Here is a 16353-nt window from a genome sequence, read left to right on the forward strand (position 1 = left end):
GGTTGGTTGGTTCGGGTGTCCCAGAGGTATTCTCTGAAACGTTCTGCAAGTAGGCGGCCTGATAGGATTGAGTGGTGTTTAATTTAGATAAACAGGAGGTGCTGCATCTTGGAAAGGCAAATCAGGTAAGGTTCTTTACAGTTAATAAGACCATTAGACATGGGAGTGGCACTAAAGCCTTTCGGCCCATCTAGTCCACTCACCATTCAATCATGGCTGATGGGCATTTCAACGCCACTTACCCACATTCTCCTTGTAGCCTTTAATTCCTTGTGAGATCAAGAATTTATCAATCACTGCCTTGAAGACATTTAGAGTCCCGGCCTCCACTGTGCTCTGTGGCAATGAATTCCATAGGCCCACCACTCTGGCTGAAAAAATGTCTCCTCATTTCTGTTCTAAATTGACCCCCTCTAATTCTAAGGCTGTGCCCATGGGTCCTAGTGTCCCCGCCTAATGGGAACAAATTCCCAGCATCCACCCTTTCTAAGCCATGCATTATCTTGTATGTTTCTTTTAGATCTCCCCTCATCCTTTTCAACTCTAATGAATACAATTACAGGATCCTCAGCTGTTCATTGTATGTTAGACCTACTGTTCCATGAATCATCCATGTAATCTCCGCTGGACACACTCCAGCGTCAGTAAATTCTTCCCGAGGTGTGGGGCCCAAAGTTGGACACAGTACTCCAAATGAGGCCTAACTAGAGCTTTATAAAGTCTCAGTAGCACATCGCTACTTTTATATTCCAACCCTCTTGAGATAAGTGACATTACATTGCTTTCATAACCACTGACTCAGCCTGCAAGTCAACCTTGAGAGAATCCTGGACTAGCACTCCCAGATCCCTTTGTACTTTGGATTTAGGAATTTTCTCACCATTTAGAAAATAGTCCATACCTGTATTCTTTTTTCCAAAGTGCTAGACCTCACATTTGCTCACGTTGAATTTCAACAGCCATTTCCTGGACCAGTCTCCTAAACTGTCTAAATTTTTCTGCAGCCTCCCCACCTCCTCAGAACAAGAGACCTTGAAGTGCACAGAGTTCCTTGAAAGTGAAGTTGCAGGTAGATAGTATGGTGAAGGCGAGGTTTAGTATGCTTTCCTTTATTGGACAGCACATTGAGTGTAGGAGTTGGGAGGTCATGTTGTAGCTGTACAGGACATTGGTTAGGCCATTGTTAGAATAGTGCACACAATTCTGGTCTCCCTCCTATAGGGAAGATGTTGTGAAACTTGAAAGAGTTCAGAAAAGAGTTACAAGGATGTTGCCAGGGCTGGAGGGTTTGAGCTGCAGGGAGTGGCTGAATAGGCTGGGTCTGTTTTCTCTGCAGTGTCAGAGGCTGAGGGGTGACCATACAGAGGTTTATGAAATCATGAGTGGCATGGATAGGATAAATAGACAAAGTCTTTTCCCTGGGGTGGAGGAGTCTAGAACTAGAGGGCATAGGTTTAGGGTGAGGGGGAAAGATTTAAGACAGGTAACGTTTTCACGCAGAGGGTCCTGTGTGTATGGAATGAGCTGCCAGAGGAAAGTGGTGAAGGTTAGTACAATTACAACATTTAAAAGGCACCTGGATGGGCATATGAATAGGAAGTGCTTGGAGGGATATGGGCCAAATGCTGGCAAATGGGACTAGATTAATCTAGGATATCTGGTCAGCATGAACAAGTTGGACCGAAGGGTCTGTTTTCCATACTCAACATCGCTATGACTCTTGAATATAGTTGATTTGGAGACAAGGGTCCTGAATCTAAACAGACAAATCTACAATGGTATTAGGTATTAGGTGGCTATGATAGATCAGAGGACGTTACTGGAATAGATAAGGATGGAAAGACAACAGAAAACATTCAAAGACTGTGTGGGTGCAACAACAGTTCATTCCTGTCTGGCACAAAGTAAAATAGGAAAGGTGGCCAAACCAAGGTTTACAAGGGAAATTAGAGATAGTATTATATTCAGGAAAAGGTATGCAAATTGGCCAGAAAGAACAACAGACCTGAGGAGTGGGAGCAGTTTCAAATTCAAAGGGAGACAAAAGGATCGATTAAGAAAGAGAAAATAGAGTACAAGAGTAAGCATGCAGGGGAACAAAAGAACTGACTGTAAAAGATTCTGTAGGTATTTGAAGAGAAAAAGATTGGTGAAGTCAAATGTATGCCCCTCACAGTCAGAAGCAGGGGAATTTACAATGTGGAACAAAGAAATGGCTTAACAACTAAATACATACTTTGTTCTGGGTTCACAAAGAGGGATAAAAACAACATATCGGAAACATTGGGAAACAGGATTGAGTACAAGGGAGGAACTGAAGGAAATCAGTATTAGTAAGGAAGTGGTGTTAGGGAAATTGCTCAGCTTGAAGACCAATACGTGTCCAAGGTCTGATAATCTACATCTAAGAGTACTTCGGAAAAGAGGCCCTAGAAACGTTGGATGCATTGGTGGTAATTTTCCAAGATTCTATAGACACTGGAAAGGAGTTTACGTACCCCCTCTGTTTAATATGGAGACAGAGAGAAAACTTGCAATTATAGACGAGTTTGCCTGACATTGATAATGGGGGAAAAATGGTAGAAACCATTACAAAAGATTTAATAGCCGAGCACTTGGAAAACAGGGGCAGGTTTGGACAGAATCAGCTTTGATTTACAAAAGGAATTCTTCGAGGATGTAACTTGTGGGATTGATGAGGGGAAGCCAAGGGATGGAATTTATTTGGCCTTTCAGATGGTTTTTGACGAAGTTCCACATAAGAGATTAATATGTAAAATAAAACACATGGGCTTGTGGGTAATGTGGTAGATAGAAGACTAGTTATCAGACAGGAAAACAAAGACAGTAGGAGAGTATAGACAGGGTAAAAACACAGTAAAAACAACGACAGTAGATGCTGGAAACCAGATTCTGGATTAGTGGTGCTGGAAAAGCACAGCAGTTCAGGCAGCATCCGAGGAGCAGTAAAATCGACGTTTCGGGCAAAATATAGACAGCAAAGAGTATAAACAGGTCTTTTTCTAATATGCAGACTGCAACCATTGGGCTATTGCAGGGATTAGTGCGAGGACCTAGTCATAATATAAACTAATTACTTAGAGGGATCTAAATATAATATCTCAAAATTTGCAGATGATACAAAGCTAGGTGGAAAGTTGAGCTGTGAGAAACATGCAGAGATGGATACGTTGAATGAGTCGGCAAAATGCATTGTAGATACAATATGTGGAAAATAGTGAGATTATTCACTTTGGGAGCAAAAACAGGAAGGAGGAATATTATCTGAATGACTGCAAACTGAGAGGGGGAATGTGCAACAAGACCGGAGTATCCTCAAACACTAGTCGCTGAAGGTAAGCATGCAAGTGCAGCAGGCAGTCAAGGAGGTACATGGTATGTTTGCTTTCATAGGTGAAAGGATGTGGGTACAGGAGCAAGACGACCATACCTGGAATATTACGTGCAGTTTTGGTCTCCTTATTTGAGGAAGTGCATCAAAGGTTTACCATTTGAGGAGAGGTTGAGTCACTTAATCATTGAAGTCCTCAAAAGAATGAGGAAAAATCTCATAGAAACCAATAAAATTCTAATGAGACTAGACAGGGGAGATGCAGAAAACAAGTTCCTAATGACAAAGGAGTCTAGTACCAGGGGTCATTGTCTAAGGATATGGGGGAAAACATTCTGGACTGAAGTGAGGAGAAATTTCTTCACCAAGAGATTTTTAAGCTTGTGAGATTCATGACCATGTAAAGCTGTTGAGGCCAAAACATTGCACGATTTGAAGAAGGAGTTGGATACAGCACTTCAGGTTAAAGGGATCAAAGAATATTGGGGTAAAACAGGAACAGGCTATTTTTAGCCATATCATGCCTTAGGTTTCACGACAATATTCTGATATATGACTTTGATGCCCATGGCTCATGCTTCCTCCTACACTGCTCCATTAATTAATTGCTGGAGTCTGCCTGCTGGCCTGTGAATTTAATAATTATTTGTAATTAACAGGCTCTCTGAAACCCATTTTCATCTATCAATGTTAAACATATTTGGCTAATTTGTGGCTGGCCCCAAAAGTATCAGTAAAAGTTTTAAAAAGATTCATGGTAGGACACCTTGTGGTAAGCGTAGATGCACAATGGATGTTTAAGAGATGCAAGTAAGCCAGCCTCCTCTGTTTAATTAGGAAGATAAACATTACAGCTTTATTGATGAAAGTAATGGAATAAAGTATTATTTCTATATCATTAACTGACATAAATCATGACACAATTGCAAATAAAAAGGTATGTGGGCATGGTCGCCTTGAAGTTTATAAAATCATAAGGGGCATGGATAGGGTGAATAGCCAGGATAAGGGAATCTAAAACTATAGGGTATAGGTTTAAGGTGAGAGGGAAAGGGACCCAAGGGGCAACTTTTTCATGCAAAGGGTAATGAGTGTATGGAACAAGCGGCCAGCGCTTGTAGAGGCTGTACAATTACAATATTTAATTTAATATTTAATGCTCTACATAGGTACAGCAATTGGAAGGGTTTGAGGGATATGGGCTAAGTGCTAGCAAATGGGACTAGATCAGTTGAGGATACACGCCTGGCATGGACGAGTTGGACTAAAGATCTGTTTCTGTGCTTTATAACTAGTGCTGGACAGACCAAATACTTAGAACTGCAAATATCTGAGTCTGCAATTCAAATTTTAATGGTTAAGTGATGAATTAAACAGATCTGGTCATAGCCACAACTCTTATTTTCCCAATATATTGGTAAGGATTCTACTAGTCATTTAAACTTCCTCTGGACTTATATTTTTCTTCACTTGTCCTTTTCCACGTAGTTCTTTCTGCCTGGCACTTATTGTTATTTTATCTCTCCTCTTCAACTCCCTCACTTGCCCTACTGCTAAAATTGTTTAAAAACTGCTATACCTCTGAAGTTCTTTCAATCTAATGAAAAGATCAGAGATATTATCTGCTGCCTGACCTGCTGAGACTTTCAGCATTTTTTGTTTAACAAAAGCCAGTGATTTTCTAGTTAGAAAAAGTTGCCAAACTCTTAAAAATCCAAGCAGTTATTGTTTGAGGAAATATGTAATTGGGACTGCCATTAATTCAATATCCCTACCAATCTTCAAATTTTAATCACCATCCTATGAGACTACACACAACCAAAGGTATTACGAGCTGGTCGCTTAAAGGCAAGCTAAAATGTGTAAAGTCTGATATTGTCAAAAGCAACTAAACCTTTTTGTAACTAAGCATTGAGACAAATATCGATACAATATATGACTGGATCATTGCTTCAGCTTGTGAAAGGATACGGTGTTTTTATAGCTGACAGCCCTGCTTGAAGTGTAATAGTGAAGACAGAACTATTTCCAAGTTGGTGAAGTCTGTAGTTATCATATCTGAACTGCTGAATAAGCATCTTCCATCGGGCTGGGTCCAAGAGATCCTGCAATGGAAATAGAAGGAGCAGACTACAATATTAACATAAAATCTACTCCCAAGTAAAGATCAGATGGACTCACAAAGTGGAAGTTACAACTTTGATGTGCATAAATCTGCAATGCAAAAGGTTCACAATAGATCAGATACAAAAAAAAGTGTCCAGCAATCAACAGGGACAAAGGGAAACAAAGTGGGAAATGTTGAAAATATAGTCAAATAATTTTACATGTTGCTGAACAAAGAGACCTTGGAGTGCAGGCTCATAGCTCCTTCAAAGTGGAGTCGCAGGTAGATAGAATAGTGAAGGCGGCATTTGGCATGCTTTCCTTTACTAGTCAGAGTATTGAGTACAGGAGTTGGGAGGTCATGTTGCGGCTGTACAAGACATTGGTTAGGCCATTGTTGGAATATTGTGTGCAATTCTGGTCTCCTTCCATTCGGAAAGATGTTGTGAAACTTGAAAGGGTTCAGAAAAGATTTATAAGGATGTTGCCAGGGTTGGAGGATTTGAGCTATAGGGAGAGGCTGAACATGCTGGGGCTGTTTTCCCCGGAGCGTTGGAGGCTGAGGGGTGACCTTATAGATGTTTACAAAATTATGAGGGGCATGGATAGGATAAATAGACAAAGTTTTTCCCCTGGAGTCGGGGAGTCCAGAACTAGATGGTATAGGTTTAGGGTGAGAGGGGAAAGATATAACAGAGACCTATGGGGCAACTTTTTCACAGAGGGTGGTACGTGTATGGAATGAGCTGCCAGAGGATGTGGTGGAGGCTGGTACAATTGCAACATTTAAGAGGCATTTGGGTGGGTATATGAATAGGAAGGGTTTGGAGGGATATGGGCTGGGTGCTGGCAGGTGGGACCAGGTTGGATTGGGATATCTGGTTGGCATGGACAGGTTGGACCGAAGGGTCTGTTTCCATGCTGTACATCTCTATGACTCTATGACAGCTGGATAAGTGGTGAAGGGATGACTCCCATAATCTGATTAAATGAGTCAGAGTGATAATTACAAAAAATTAAAAATAAGATGCTGCTGGAGACAAACTAAAATGACTGGAATAACACCATAAGATTTGCATGGCAAGGGTGTAATAAGTAATCCAAAACTGCACAGAATAATGAGAGAGATCATAACTTATCAAGGTGATGGTGTCAAAACAGGACAGTAAACGAGATTTTACAGACATAGAAGAGTATGGTGGGGTCACATGTAGCGCAACATGAACCCAAGATCATGGTTGAGGCCGTCTTTATGGGTATGGAACTTGGCTATCAGATGCTGCTCAGCAATTCTGCATTATGTATCTTGAAGGCTACTTGGAGGACGCTTACCCAAAGATTGGAGGCTGAATGTCCTCAACTGCTGAAGTGTTCCCTGACTGGGAGGGAACAATCCTGTCTGGCAATTGTTGCATGGTGTTCATTCATCTGTTGCCACAGAATCTGCATAGTCTAGCCAAAATATCATGCCTTGAGGCATCCTTGCATGCAGCATATGAGATAGACAACATTGGCCAAGTCACATGAATATCTGCCGTGTACATGGTGGGTGGTATTCCCAGGCGTGATAGTAGTCTCCATGTTGATGATCTGACATGTCTCAGAGGTTGCCATACCAAGATTATGTAGTGTTGACGCTGTCCTAAAGGCTAGGTAGTTTGCTGCTAACGGTGATTTGTTAACGGTTTGGCGGTTACTTGAAGGTGAGAAGTGAAGGCATATGGATGAACCTGGTGAGACGTTTGTTGTCATCAATAACATGTTGAAGGCTGAAGAACATGGCGTCGTTTCTCCGCTCTGGGAGATGAAGAGTACTCTATCGTTCATATCCTGTGTCTGTTTTTTGAGGTGATTATTGCAGTCTTTTGCTATGGCATGTTGGAAGTGGCAATCGATGAATTGAGCATAGTTCGTACTTATGAGGCTGCCTTCGAAATCTTTCAGTGTCGTGGTGTTCTGGACCCATGAAGACTGCCTCAATTGTGATCTTGGTGCATGTTGTGCTACATGTGACCCCACCACACACTTCTGTATCTATAAAATTTTGCTCACTATCCTGTTTTGACACCATCACCTTGATAAATTGTTAAGATCTCTCTACCTATACAGTTTTGGATTACTTATTACTCTGGTTAGACCCTCAGCATGTGATTCCTAGACTTATGTTATTCCAGTCATTGAGTTTGTCTCCAGCACCACCTTATTGTTAATTTTTTGTAATTATCTCTGTCTCATTTAAATCAGATTATGGGTCATCCCTTCACCATTTATCCAGCCTGCCACACTTGGTCACCTACAGAGACCAATTTTCGACCTGTCGGAACTCCACTTTGCATGATCTTTTCAGCTCTCTGTCCACTGAGCTCTTCCGCCTATAAATCCCATGCCTGGGTGCTTCTCTCTCACTTGACCTGTTGAAGGGGCAATGCTCTGAAAGCCTGTGATTTCAAATAAACCTGTTGGACTATAACCTGGCGTCGTCCGACTTCTGATCCTGTATACATTTCCATCTAATCCCAATAACCTTCAATAACCTAATAAGAATTGCCCTCTGTGCAAATGAAATTCAATGTATTTTCAGGCAATGTTATGAAGAATTGACATAACCACTTTAGAGAAAATATTTCATTCATCTGTCTAAAAAGGGTGGCAATTAATTTTAAAACCATGTTTTCTTGTAGACATAGGCCAAATTTACCAAATATCAGCTAAGTGTCACCTTCAAGTGTTTCATGGAGAGTTACACTCTGCCAACTCAAAAGAGTGAACTGATGCAATTTTGCACTGCTTATCTCACTGTCTATGAAGCTCAATGGCACCATTCTTGTGCTGTTCTGCACTGAACATACATACATGCCGCAGCTCACTAACTTTCTCCCACTTGTACCTTTCATGTCTCTCAATCCATCCATTTGTTTCCTTCCAAGATGGGTGTGCAGTATGCCGAACGTTTGTCTCATCACTCCATAAGGAAAAGATCCTTCCCCACAAGGAAGAAAACACTGACCACTCATACAACAATGTCAACACCTCCATGGCTTTGCACTGCTCTCATTACCAGCACTCTGTATATACTCTCAACTTGCCCAAACATGTATCCCTATTTTACAACTCATTCTCTCTGGTCTCCTATGAGTACCAGCAACATCCAGCACGAAGTGATCAGCCCTCAAGGACATCAGTTCCTCCTCTACCCAAAGAAGAAAGAACAGATACTTTAGAGGAAGCACTAGCAAGGCGGTCTCCTGCACCTTCCACTAGGCTCAGATACTGACATTTCAGTCGATACATCAGTTAGAATATGGAAATAGGAACCCTTTCTGGTGAGCACATCACTGGCACGAATGCTCCAGGCCACTCGCAGTTGGATCATGGCTAGATACCAGGCACATGCTCAACCCCAGACAGTGGTTTCAACCATTGACCATTAGTCAACCATTGACTAAATTTAAAATTACAAGCAGACATACGATAGGACCAGCAAACTAGTTTCCGGAGATACTTAGGAAAGTGACTTGAACAAAGGAAGAGTTTGCCAACGCGAGCTATACTGTGTAGCCTCCAGCATGTGAATATTTAGCTGCTTTGGCAGACAGAGTGGTGGTTGCCTTGGAGATCCAGGTCCAGCTCACACGGTCTGCTGGATATATGCACAGACTTGCACTCCACTGCAATAGCCTTTGGTGCCCAACAAGAAAGGCAAATAAGGTGAAGGATCATCACCATAAATGAGGTGCATCAAGAGACAGAACAGTGCAAGCAGGCACCCAACCAGAGGAGGAACTACATATGGGTGCCCTCAAGATCTCCTCTCTGGATACTTCAAATGTGTGGATCCTCCACCTCCCAGTGACCCACAAGCATATAGCAGTTCAAGCTGAGGAGTGTGGACACTCAGTACACCTGGGCCCTCTAGCTCCAAAACGGCAAGGCCAAGAGGCTCCATTATAGGGCAGACTCCCAGACAGTGTAAAATACCATTGCACCTCACTCAATTGCACAGCATTCCATGGAAAACAAGTGACTGAAGGGCTTCTGTATCTTTTCTGTATCATGCTGGCTTCTACTGCATTAGGAGGCTGCCGCTGGCCCTGGGCTTCCACATGCACATCTTCCTCATCTGTTTCTGTGGACAATAAGTATAGTGGTGACAGATGAAATCAGCTTCTGTGCCTGGGTTCACTGGGGATGATTTCATAGGAACATATTAAATTGGACCAAGAGTGGATCATTCAGCCCTTCAAGCCTGCTCCACCATTCAATGCAATTGTCACAGATCAAACTCAGTATCCTCTTCCCACTTTCTCCCCATTACCTTTGAACTCTAACCCCAAGAACTATAGCTAACTCAGGTGGACCGGTTGGCTGGTTTGTAAAACAGAATGACACCAAAAATGTGAATTCAATGATTCAACTCCTGCACTCCAGTTTACCATGGATAATTTTCCTTCTTAACCTCTCCACTCACCTGAGAGAGGCTGTGTCCCTCAGGTAAACCACCACCAGACATGGCTCTCATGAGGAAGTCTATCACCTGTTAAGACTATGGGACTTCACCTTGTATCTAAGTCCCTCTTGAAAACATTGAACATTTGGGCCTCAGACACTTTCTGTGGTAGTGATTTCCACAAGCTCATCACTCTCTGGGTGAAGAAATTTCTCTTCTCAGTCCTAAATGGTCTACCCCATATCCCTAGACTGTGACCACTGGTTCTGGGCTCCCTACTTATCAGCAACATCCTTCCTGCATTTACCCTGTCTAGTCCTATTAAGAGTTTTAAGTTTCATTGAGCCTACATGGGAAACATTAGACAGAAGCAGCTCTTCAGGAATGTCATCATTCTGCAGTTGTAGCATATAGAGATGACATTTCAGTAACATCCTCCAAACAGTGGACATGGAGAACCTTGAAAAGAAGAACAGTGGAATGCCATAATATGAACCATGCACATCCTTTACCTGATTCAGATGTGCATTTCGGCACACATACAGCATGATATTGCCTGAATGGTAGGAATAATGAGAAACTTTCGCCATCATCCCCAATGCCTACATTACTAAGAAACTCAGAATTGCATAAAGGATGATAGTATGGAAATTTTTTCATCTAAGGTGAAAGTGCACAATACTTCACTGTCAAGTCTACAGAACTGAGGAAGATGAATGCAACTTTTGCAACAAAGGTCAATCTTTACATCATATCTTCACAGCTGCTAGTGGGAATAATTTGTTATGTTGAATTACATGATTGCTGGAGGCCAAATGTTTCATCAGCACAGTAGGTCAATGCATGAGGTCCTCATACAAAATAATGTGTATAACAGCTATCTTCAATGCTTACTATCAAAGTGTCTGTTGAATGCTATTATTTGCCCTGTAAATGGCATTGTTGCTGTGCTCTCCCTGTCAACTCTATTAGAGCTTTGATCTTCCACGTGTTCCCATGCAATGTTTCAATCAAGTGCTAAACCACTTTATCCCCAGAGCCTCAGGAAAGTTTATGCCAAACAATTATGCACTATACCCCCATTGAAGCCAGGATGCAAGTGACTGTGCTAAGTACATCCTCTCCCTCACTTAATGTTCCCATACTCTTCTGTCTCCCATGTTTATATGCTGAGTTGTTGCACTTGCATGCTGCCTTCAATCCCACAGCAGCCACATGATAGCACTGGCTCCTGATAAATCTTCCTCGACAGTCAGTGAAGAGTCTTCCGGGACTGACCATCCTCCCTACAATAGGCCATAGCCTGATAGATCGTTGAGTGGTCCCCAACAAACTTGCTGCTCATTCAGACTGGTTGAACTGGACCAGCAGGACTGGCTACACCCCACTCCCAAGACTGTAGTGACTTGGATATCTGACTCTGATCTCAGTGACCAACTGACCAGGTCAAAGCCCCTGGACTGTTATTTGACAATGTCATTGAATTAGCATGCTGGTACTGCCTGGCTTAAGATGGACCCCTTCACTTGACTGAGATCTGCTCCCAATGGAATTTGAGGCCTGTTCATTTGGTTGAAGCTATCTAGTGTATTTGCAGTTTAAGCTGCTAGTATATACTCTAGGTGTGCCACTCATAGAGCAGGTTATCATACAATAACATGTCCACTCCCTTGATGACAACCAGGACAAGCTGTTGGTGTTAAAAAAACAAGGCAAAGTAGAAGTACTATTACTAAAGCTCTGAATGAGGTAGCACAGTGGAAAACAGCAAGGTAAGGCAAGGGAGAGATACTGTGGGCGACCAATTAGGTTCAGTGAGAGGGCGTGAAGACAGCAAGCTCAGAAGTTCTGCAATGCACTTGCTGCAATCCAAGAGATGGGTCCTTGTCCTTGCGAAGAGCACAACGTGGCCTGACAGTAATGCAAGGTGTTGGTGCATTTCTAAACACTGTTTTGAAGTCGTCAACTGTGCTCCCAGTGGGTCGGAGGGGTGCCATGGTGTACTGATGTTGGTGTAGTTCAGATGCTAACTGCACCAATATATTGCAGATCGTAACCAAGATGGCATACCAGAGGAGCAAGAGGTGAGCTGGAGCGAGATTTCATGTCGGGAATTCTTGCTGTCTAGTTTCTATGTGGAGAATAGCCAACCACATAGGTAATAAGGAGATGTTAATGTATTCAAATATGCCCCTCACCAATCACTAGCAAGATTCTTAGTCAACTTTTAAGAGCAAAATTGGACATTCTTTCATTATGTTGAAAATCTCATTTTTATGATTTTGCCATATTTTTCCAATCAGTTCACCAGTGAATATCAAGGGCCTTTCCCATAGGGTGGAGGAGCTCAAACTCGGGGGCGTATTTCTAAAGTGAGAGGAGAAAGATATAAAAAAAGGTATGAGTGGCTACTTTTATTTGGCACAGAGAGTAGTCCACGTGTGAAATGAATTGACAAAGAAAGTGGTGGACACAGGTACAGTTGTACCATTTAAAAGATGTGGATACATACATGAATATGAAAGGTTTGGAGACAAGTGAGACTAACTTAGTTTGGGAACATGGTCAATGTGGACTAATTGAACTTAAGGGTTTGTTTCCATGTTATGACTCTATGATTCTATGACACTAAGTCATTTCCCAGAACTCCACCCACAGTATTTATAATGGCTAGTCCAGTTCAGTTTCTAGTCAATAGTAATTGATAACAGTGAATTCTATGATGGTAATGTTATTGAATGTCAAGGTACCATGGTCAGACTCTCTCATTAGAAATGGTCATTTACATTCACTGCTGGTGAGAACAGAATAAATCAAGAAATTCAGAGCTTAGCTTGTTGTGGGATTGCTTAGCTATATCTATTGCAAGCTGCTTTCACTAATTAGCTTGCAAGATTTGGAGATGCCGGTGTTGGACTGGGGTGTACAAAAGTTAAAAATTACACAACACCAGATTATAGTCCAACGGGTTTAATTGGAAGCACACTAACTTTCGGAGCGACACTCCATCAGGTGATAATGGAGGGCTCAATCCTAACAGAATTTATAGCAAGAATTTACAGTGTGATGTAACTGAAATTATACATTGCTCAAAAACTGCATGCATTCATGTAGAACTCCGTTATCTCACTTTTTAGATTAGAATCAATCTAAACATCCTGGCATAGACAGAGAACACAGGGGGCCAACACCTTCAACATATTGTCTAGCTTTTAACATTGTAAACAGCTAACCCGAGAATGCAACATTTTAAAAAAAAGGTTTTGTGAAGGAAGTGAAACTACCACTCTATTCTAACAGATGAAAGGCTTAACAGACAATCAATTTTTCAATCTATAATTTCAGTTACATCACACTGTAAATTCTTGCTATAAATTCTGTGTTAGGATTGAGCTCTCCATTATCACCTGATGAAGGAGCGTTGCTCCGAAAGCTAGTGTGCTTCCAATTAAACCTGTTGGACTATAACCAGGTGTTGTGTGATTTTTAGCTTGCAAGAAGCCAAGTGTTACAGCATCACCAACATAATACCTCATATTAGGTACACCTTGTGCTACTCCTGGCATGCCCTATGATACTCTCCATTGAACCAGAATTGATTCCCTGGCCTGACAGTAATAGTAGATTAGTCGATACACTACACCGTGAGATTTTAGTTTGAGGTTCAATGTAGTCCTGCTGCTGCTGCTGTTGCTGTTGCTGCACAATGCTTCGTGGATGTCCAGTTTTGAGTTGCTGGATTTGAAGTCTATCTAACTTAGCATGGCAGTCATGCCACAAAACATGGAGCAATATGAAGAGAGGACTTCTCCTCTACAAGGACTATGCAGTGGTCACTCACTGAAAATGTTATGGAAGATGCCTCTGCAACAAGTCAACAATTGAGGATTAGGCCAAGTATACTTTTCCTTCCTAATGATTCCCTAACCATTTGCCATAGACCTAGTGTATGGGAAGAGGACAATGAGGGTGCCAGTCACGTTGATAGATTAAAGAAGCTTGGGTTTCTCTTCTGACAGCAGTGAAGGCAAAGTGATATAATAGGTGCTTAAAATCAGCAGGGTTTTGATACAGGAAGCGATGAGGAACACTTTCTAATGGTTGTAGGTCCAGAGTGTACAGATTTAAGATAGTTTTCAAAAGAACCAGCAGCTCACAAAAGAAAATTTGTGTTTTGCATTATTTGTCTGACTTGGAACATGACCTCTGTTATTCTCTCTCCACGGATGCTGATATGGATGATGAATATTTTCAGCATTTGATTTTGTGTCATCTGCATAACTTTATTATATGAGCAGAAACTAATTTAATGTGCACTGTTTGTTGATACAGTGTTTGTAGATACGATCTAAGCCTTCAAAGAGGAATTCAACAAAACTCACAAAAGAAAACACATTACCGAAAAACAGCACAAACTCATGGGAATGGAAATAACTTGATTGCTTTTCCTATTAGCTGGCTCAGACTCGATGGATCAAATGGCCCTTTTCTGTGCTGACCTATTCAATGATACCATAGAGTCCATAGTAGTATATTATCAAAAGTTCCCTCTTGGGTTTGTACAAGCTCTAACAGTCAAAGTATACTCCACCACAATATGAACATTCCAAATCAGGATCAGGACAAATGCAAACATTGTACAGTTTTTCACAGATTACTAATCTGATGAATATTAATTTTTTCTAACACTAACTTTAAAGTACTATGCACAATTCTGATAAGCTATCATTTTGAAACAATATTTCAGGTTTACTGATCTGTAGTGTATGATATTTATGCTTTATACAAAGACTAGAAAGGTGAATCAATAAATCAACTGCCTTACCTTATACGGTGAAATATGAGTGTCAGAGGGAAAAGCCAGCATACCCATTACTTGCCGCACTTCATCCAGCTGTCCTCCCTCAGCTTGACTGAAGTGTCTCCGCGCATGCCTGAATAGAAAATAGCAGCTGAAGCATTCAAAATTTGAACCATATTGTTTTTATTGAAAGAATATGTTCTATTCTACTCAAAACCAAAATTATTGAATTAATATAAAATGCCAATGTTAAGAAAATGTTATCAATTTCAGTCAAGCAGCAAAAAGCTTGGCATTAGTATCTAAGCAATTAGTTTCTGTTCTGAAAGCAGTGAAGATGCTTAAGTTTCTTTGCCTGAGCTGATTCTGATGGCCTCAAAAGATAAACAACCCACCACTTAGAACTTACGATACAAACTCACACCCTAAAATATCATAATCTCGTACATACCAGGATAAAAATGCCAAATAGCAATCTTATTGAAAGCTTCAGTCTGTTAAAACAGTTGCTTAATGAAATATTAAATTAAAATCAAATGACTTTAAATAAGGAACTTGGAGCCCATCAAAAATTGCACTGTTAAAGATTAAGTTGTTAAGTGGTAAAGTATCAAATCACCACTATAATTACACAACATTTTTTCATAATATTCCTGTTTAAAACTTGGCATTACACAACATCTGTAAATTCAAAAGGTTTATGTAGGAATAGCATACAGCAACAGTATAACTCTGGTTTAATCCAAAATCTACAGATACATTTATACGTTATATCTAAGAGTCCAATTATGTTTATTTTGTGTTTTTATTTGTTCATGGGATGTTGATGGTTGCTGGTTCAGCCAGCATTTATTGTCCATCCCTAACTGTACTTCAAAAGGTGATTTTGATTTGATTTATTATTGTTAATGTATACAGCAAAAAACATTATTTTGTATGCTAACCAGACAAATCATACTTGTACATAATGGTAACAGGACAGAATGAAGAATATAGTGTCACAGCTAGAGCGGTGCACAGAAAGATCAAGTCTCTGACAACAGCAGGGACGAAACTGTTCTTGAATCTGTTGGCATGCGTTTTCAAACTTTTATATCTTCTGCTCAGTGGAAGAGGCTGGAAGAGAGTATAACTGGTTTGGGAAGGTGCAATCCTTGGGGTGCAGGGTCAGCAATAGTGCTGTCCGGAAAAGTGTTACAGGATTTGACACAGCGACAGGAAAGGTAATATGGTTCAAGTCAGGATACTATGTAGCTTGCAGGGGATCTTGATAGTGGTGCTCTTGCGGATCTGATGCTCTCCTCCATTACGGAGTACAGGTTTGGAAGGTGCTGTCTAAGAAGCCTTCAGCATTTACTGTCAGCTTATAAAGGAAATGAAATGCATAAAATAGTTAATAATAAAAAATGTGCCTCAGGTTGGTTACACCATCAGGAGTAAGGAAGCAGGTTAAAAGGGAAGGGAATGACAAGCTTGCTCAATGCCTGAAGTAGCTTAAAATCAGACTTGCTGGGAAACGGTGATTAAATACCAAGCAACACATATTTTAAAAATACTATCAGAGGAAAGTAGAAGACACTACGACAGAGGTGAAATCTTCCAGATTGATCATGAAACAGCAGCTTAACATGCTGTAGATGTCATCAA

At 41.0% G+C, this 16353-nt stretch overlaps 1 protein-coding gene across 1 annotated transcript in view; it reads right to left on the reverse strand.

The window, feature by feature from the left end:
- The window catches only part of maea (macrophage erythroblast attacher, E3 ubiquitin ligase), a 145124-nt gene that overhangs the window by 5432 nt on the left and 123339 nt on the right, over positions 1–16353 (reverse strand). Inside the window, exons 6-7 of the mRNA XM_072575829.1 lie at positions 14731–14839; positions 5324–5457 (exon numbers count right to left, since the gene is read on the reverse strand). Of these exons, the coding sequence (XP_072431930.1) occupies positions 5324–5457; positions 14731–14839 (243 nt within the window). The remainder of the gene's footprint in view (positions 1–5323; positions 5458–14730; positions 14840–16353) is intronic.

Source organism: Chiloscyllium punctatum, chromosome 1 (assembly GCF_047496795.1).
Source record: "Chiloscyllium punctatum isolate Juve2018m chromosome 1, sChiPun1.3, whole genome shotgun sequence".
NCBI lineage: Eukaryota > Metazoa > Chordata > Chondrichthyes > Orectolobiformes > Hemiscylliidae > Chiloscyllium > Chiloscyllium punctatum.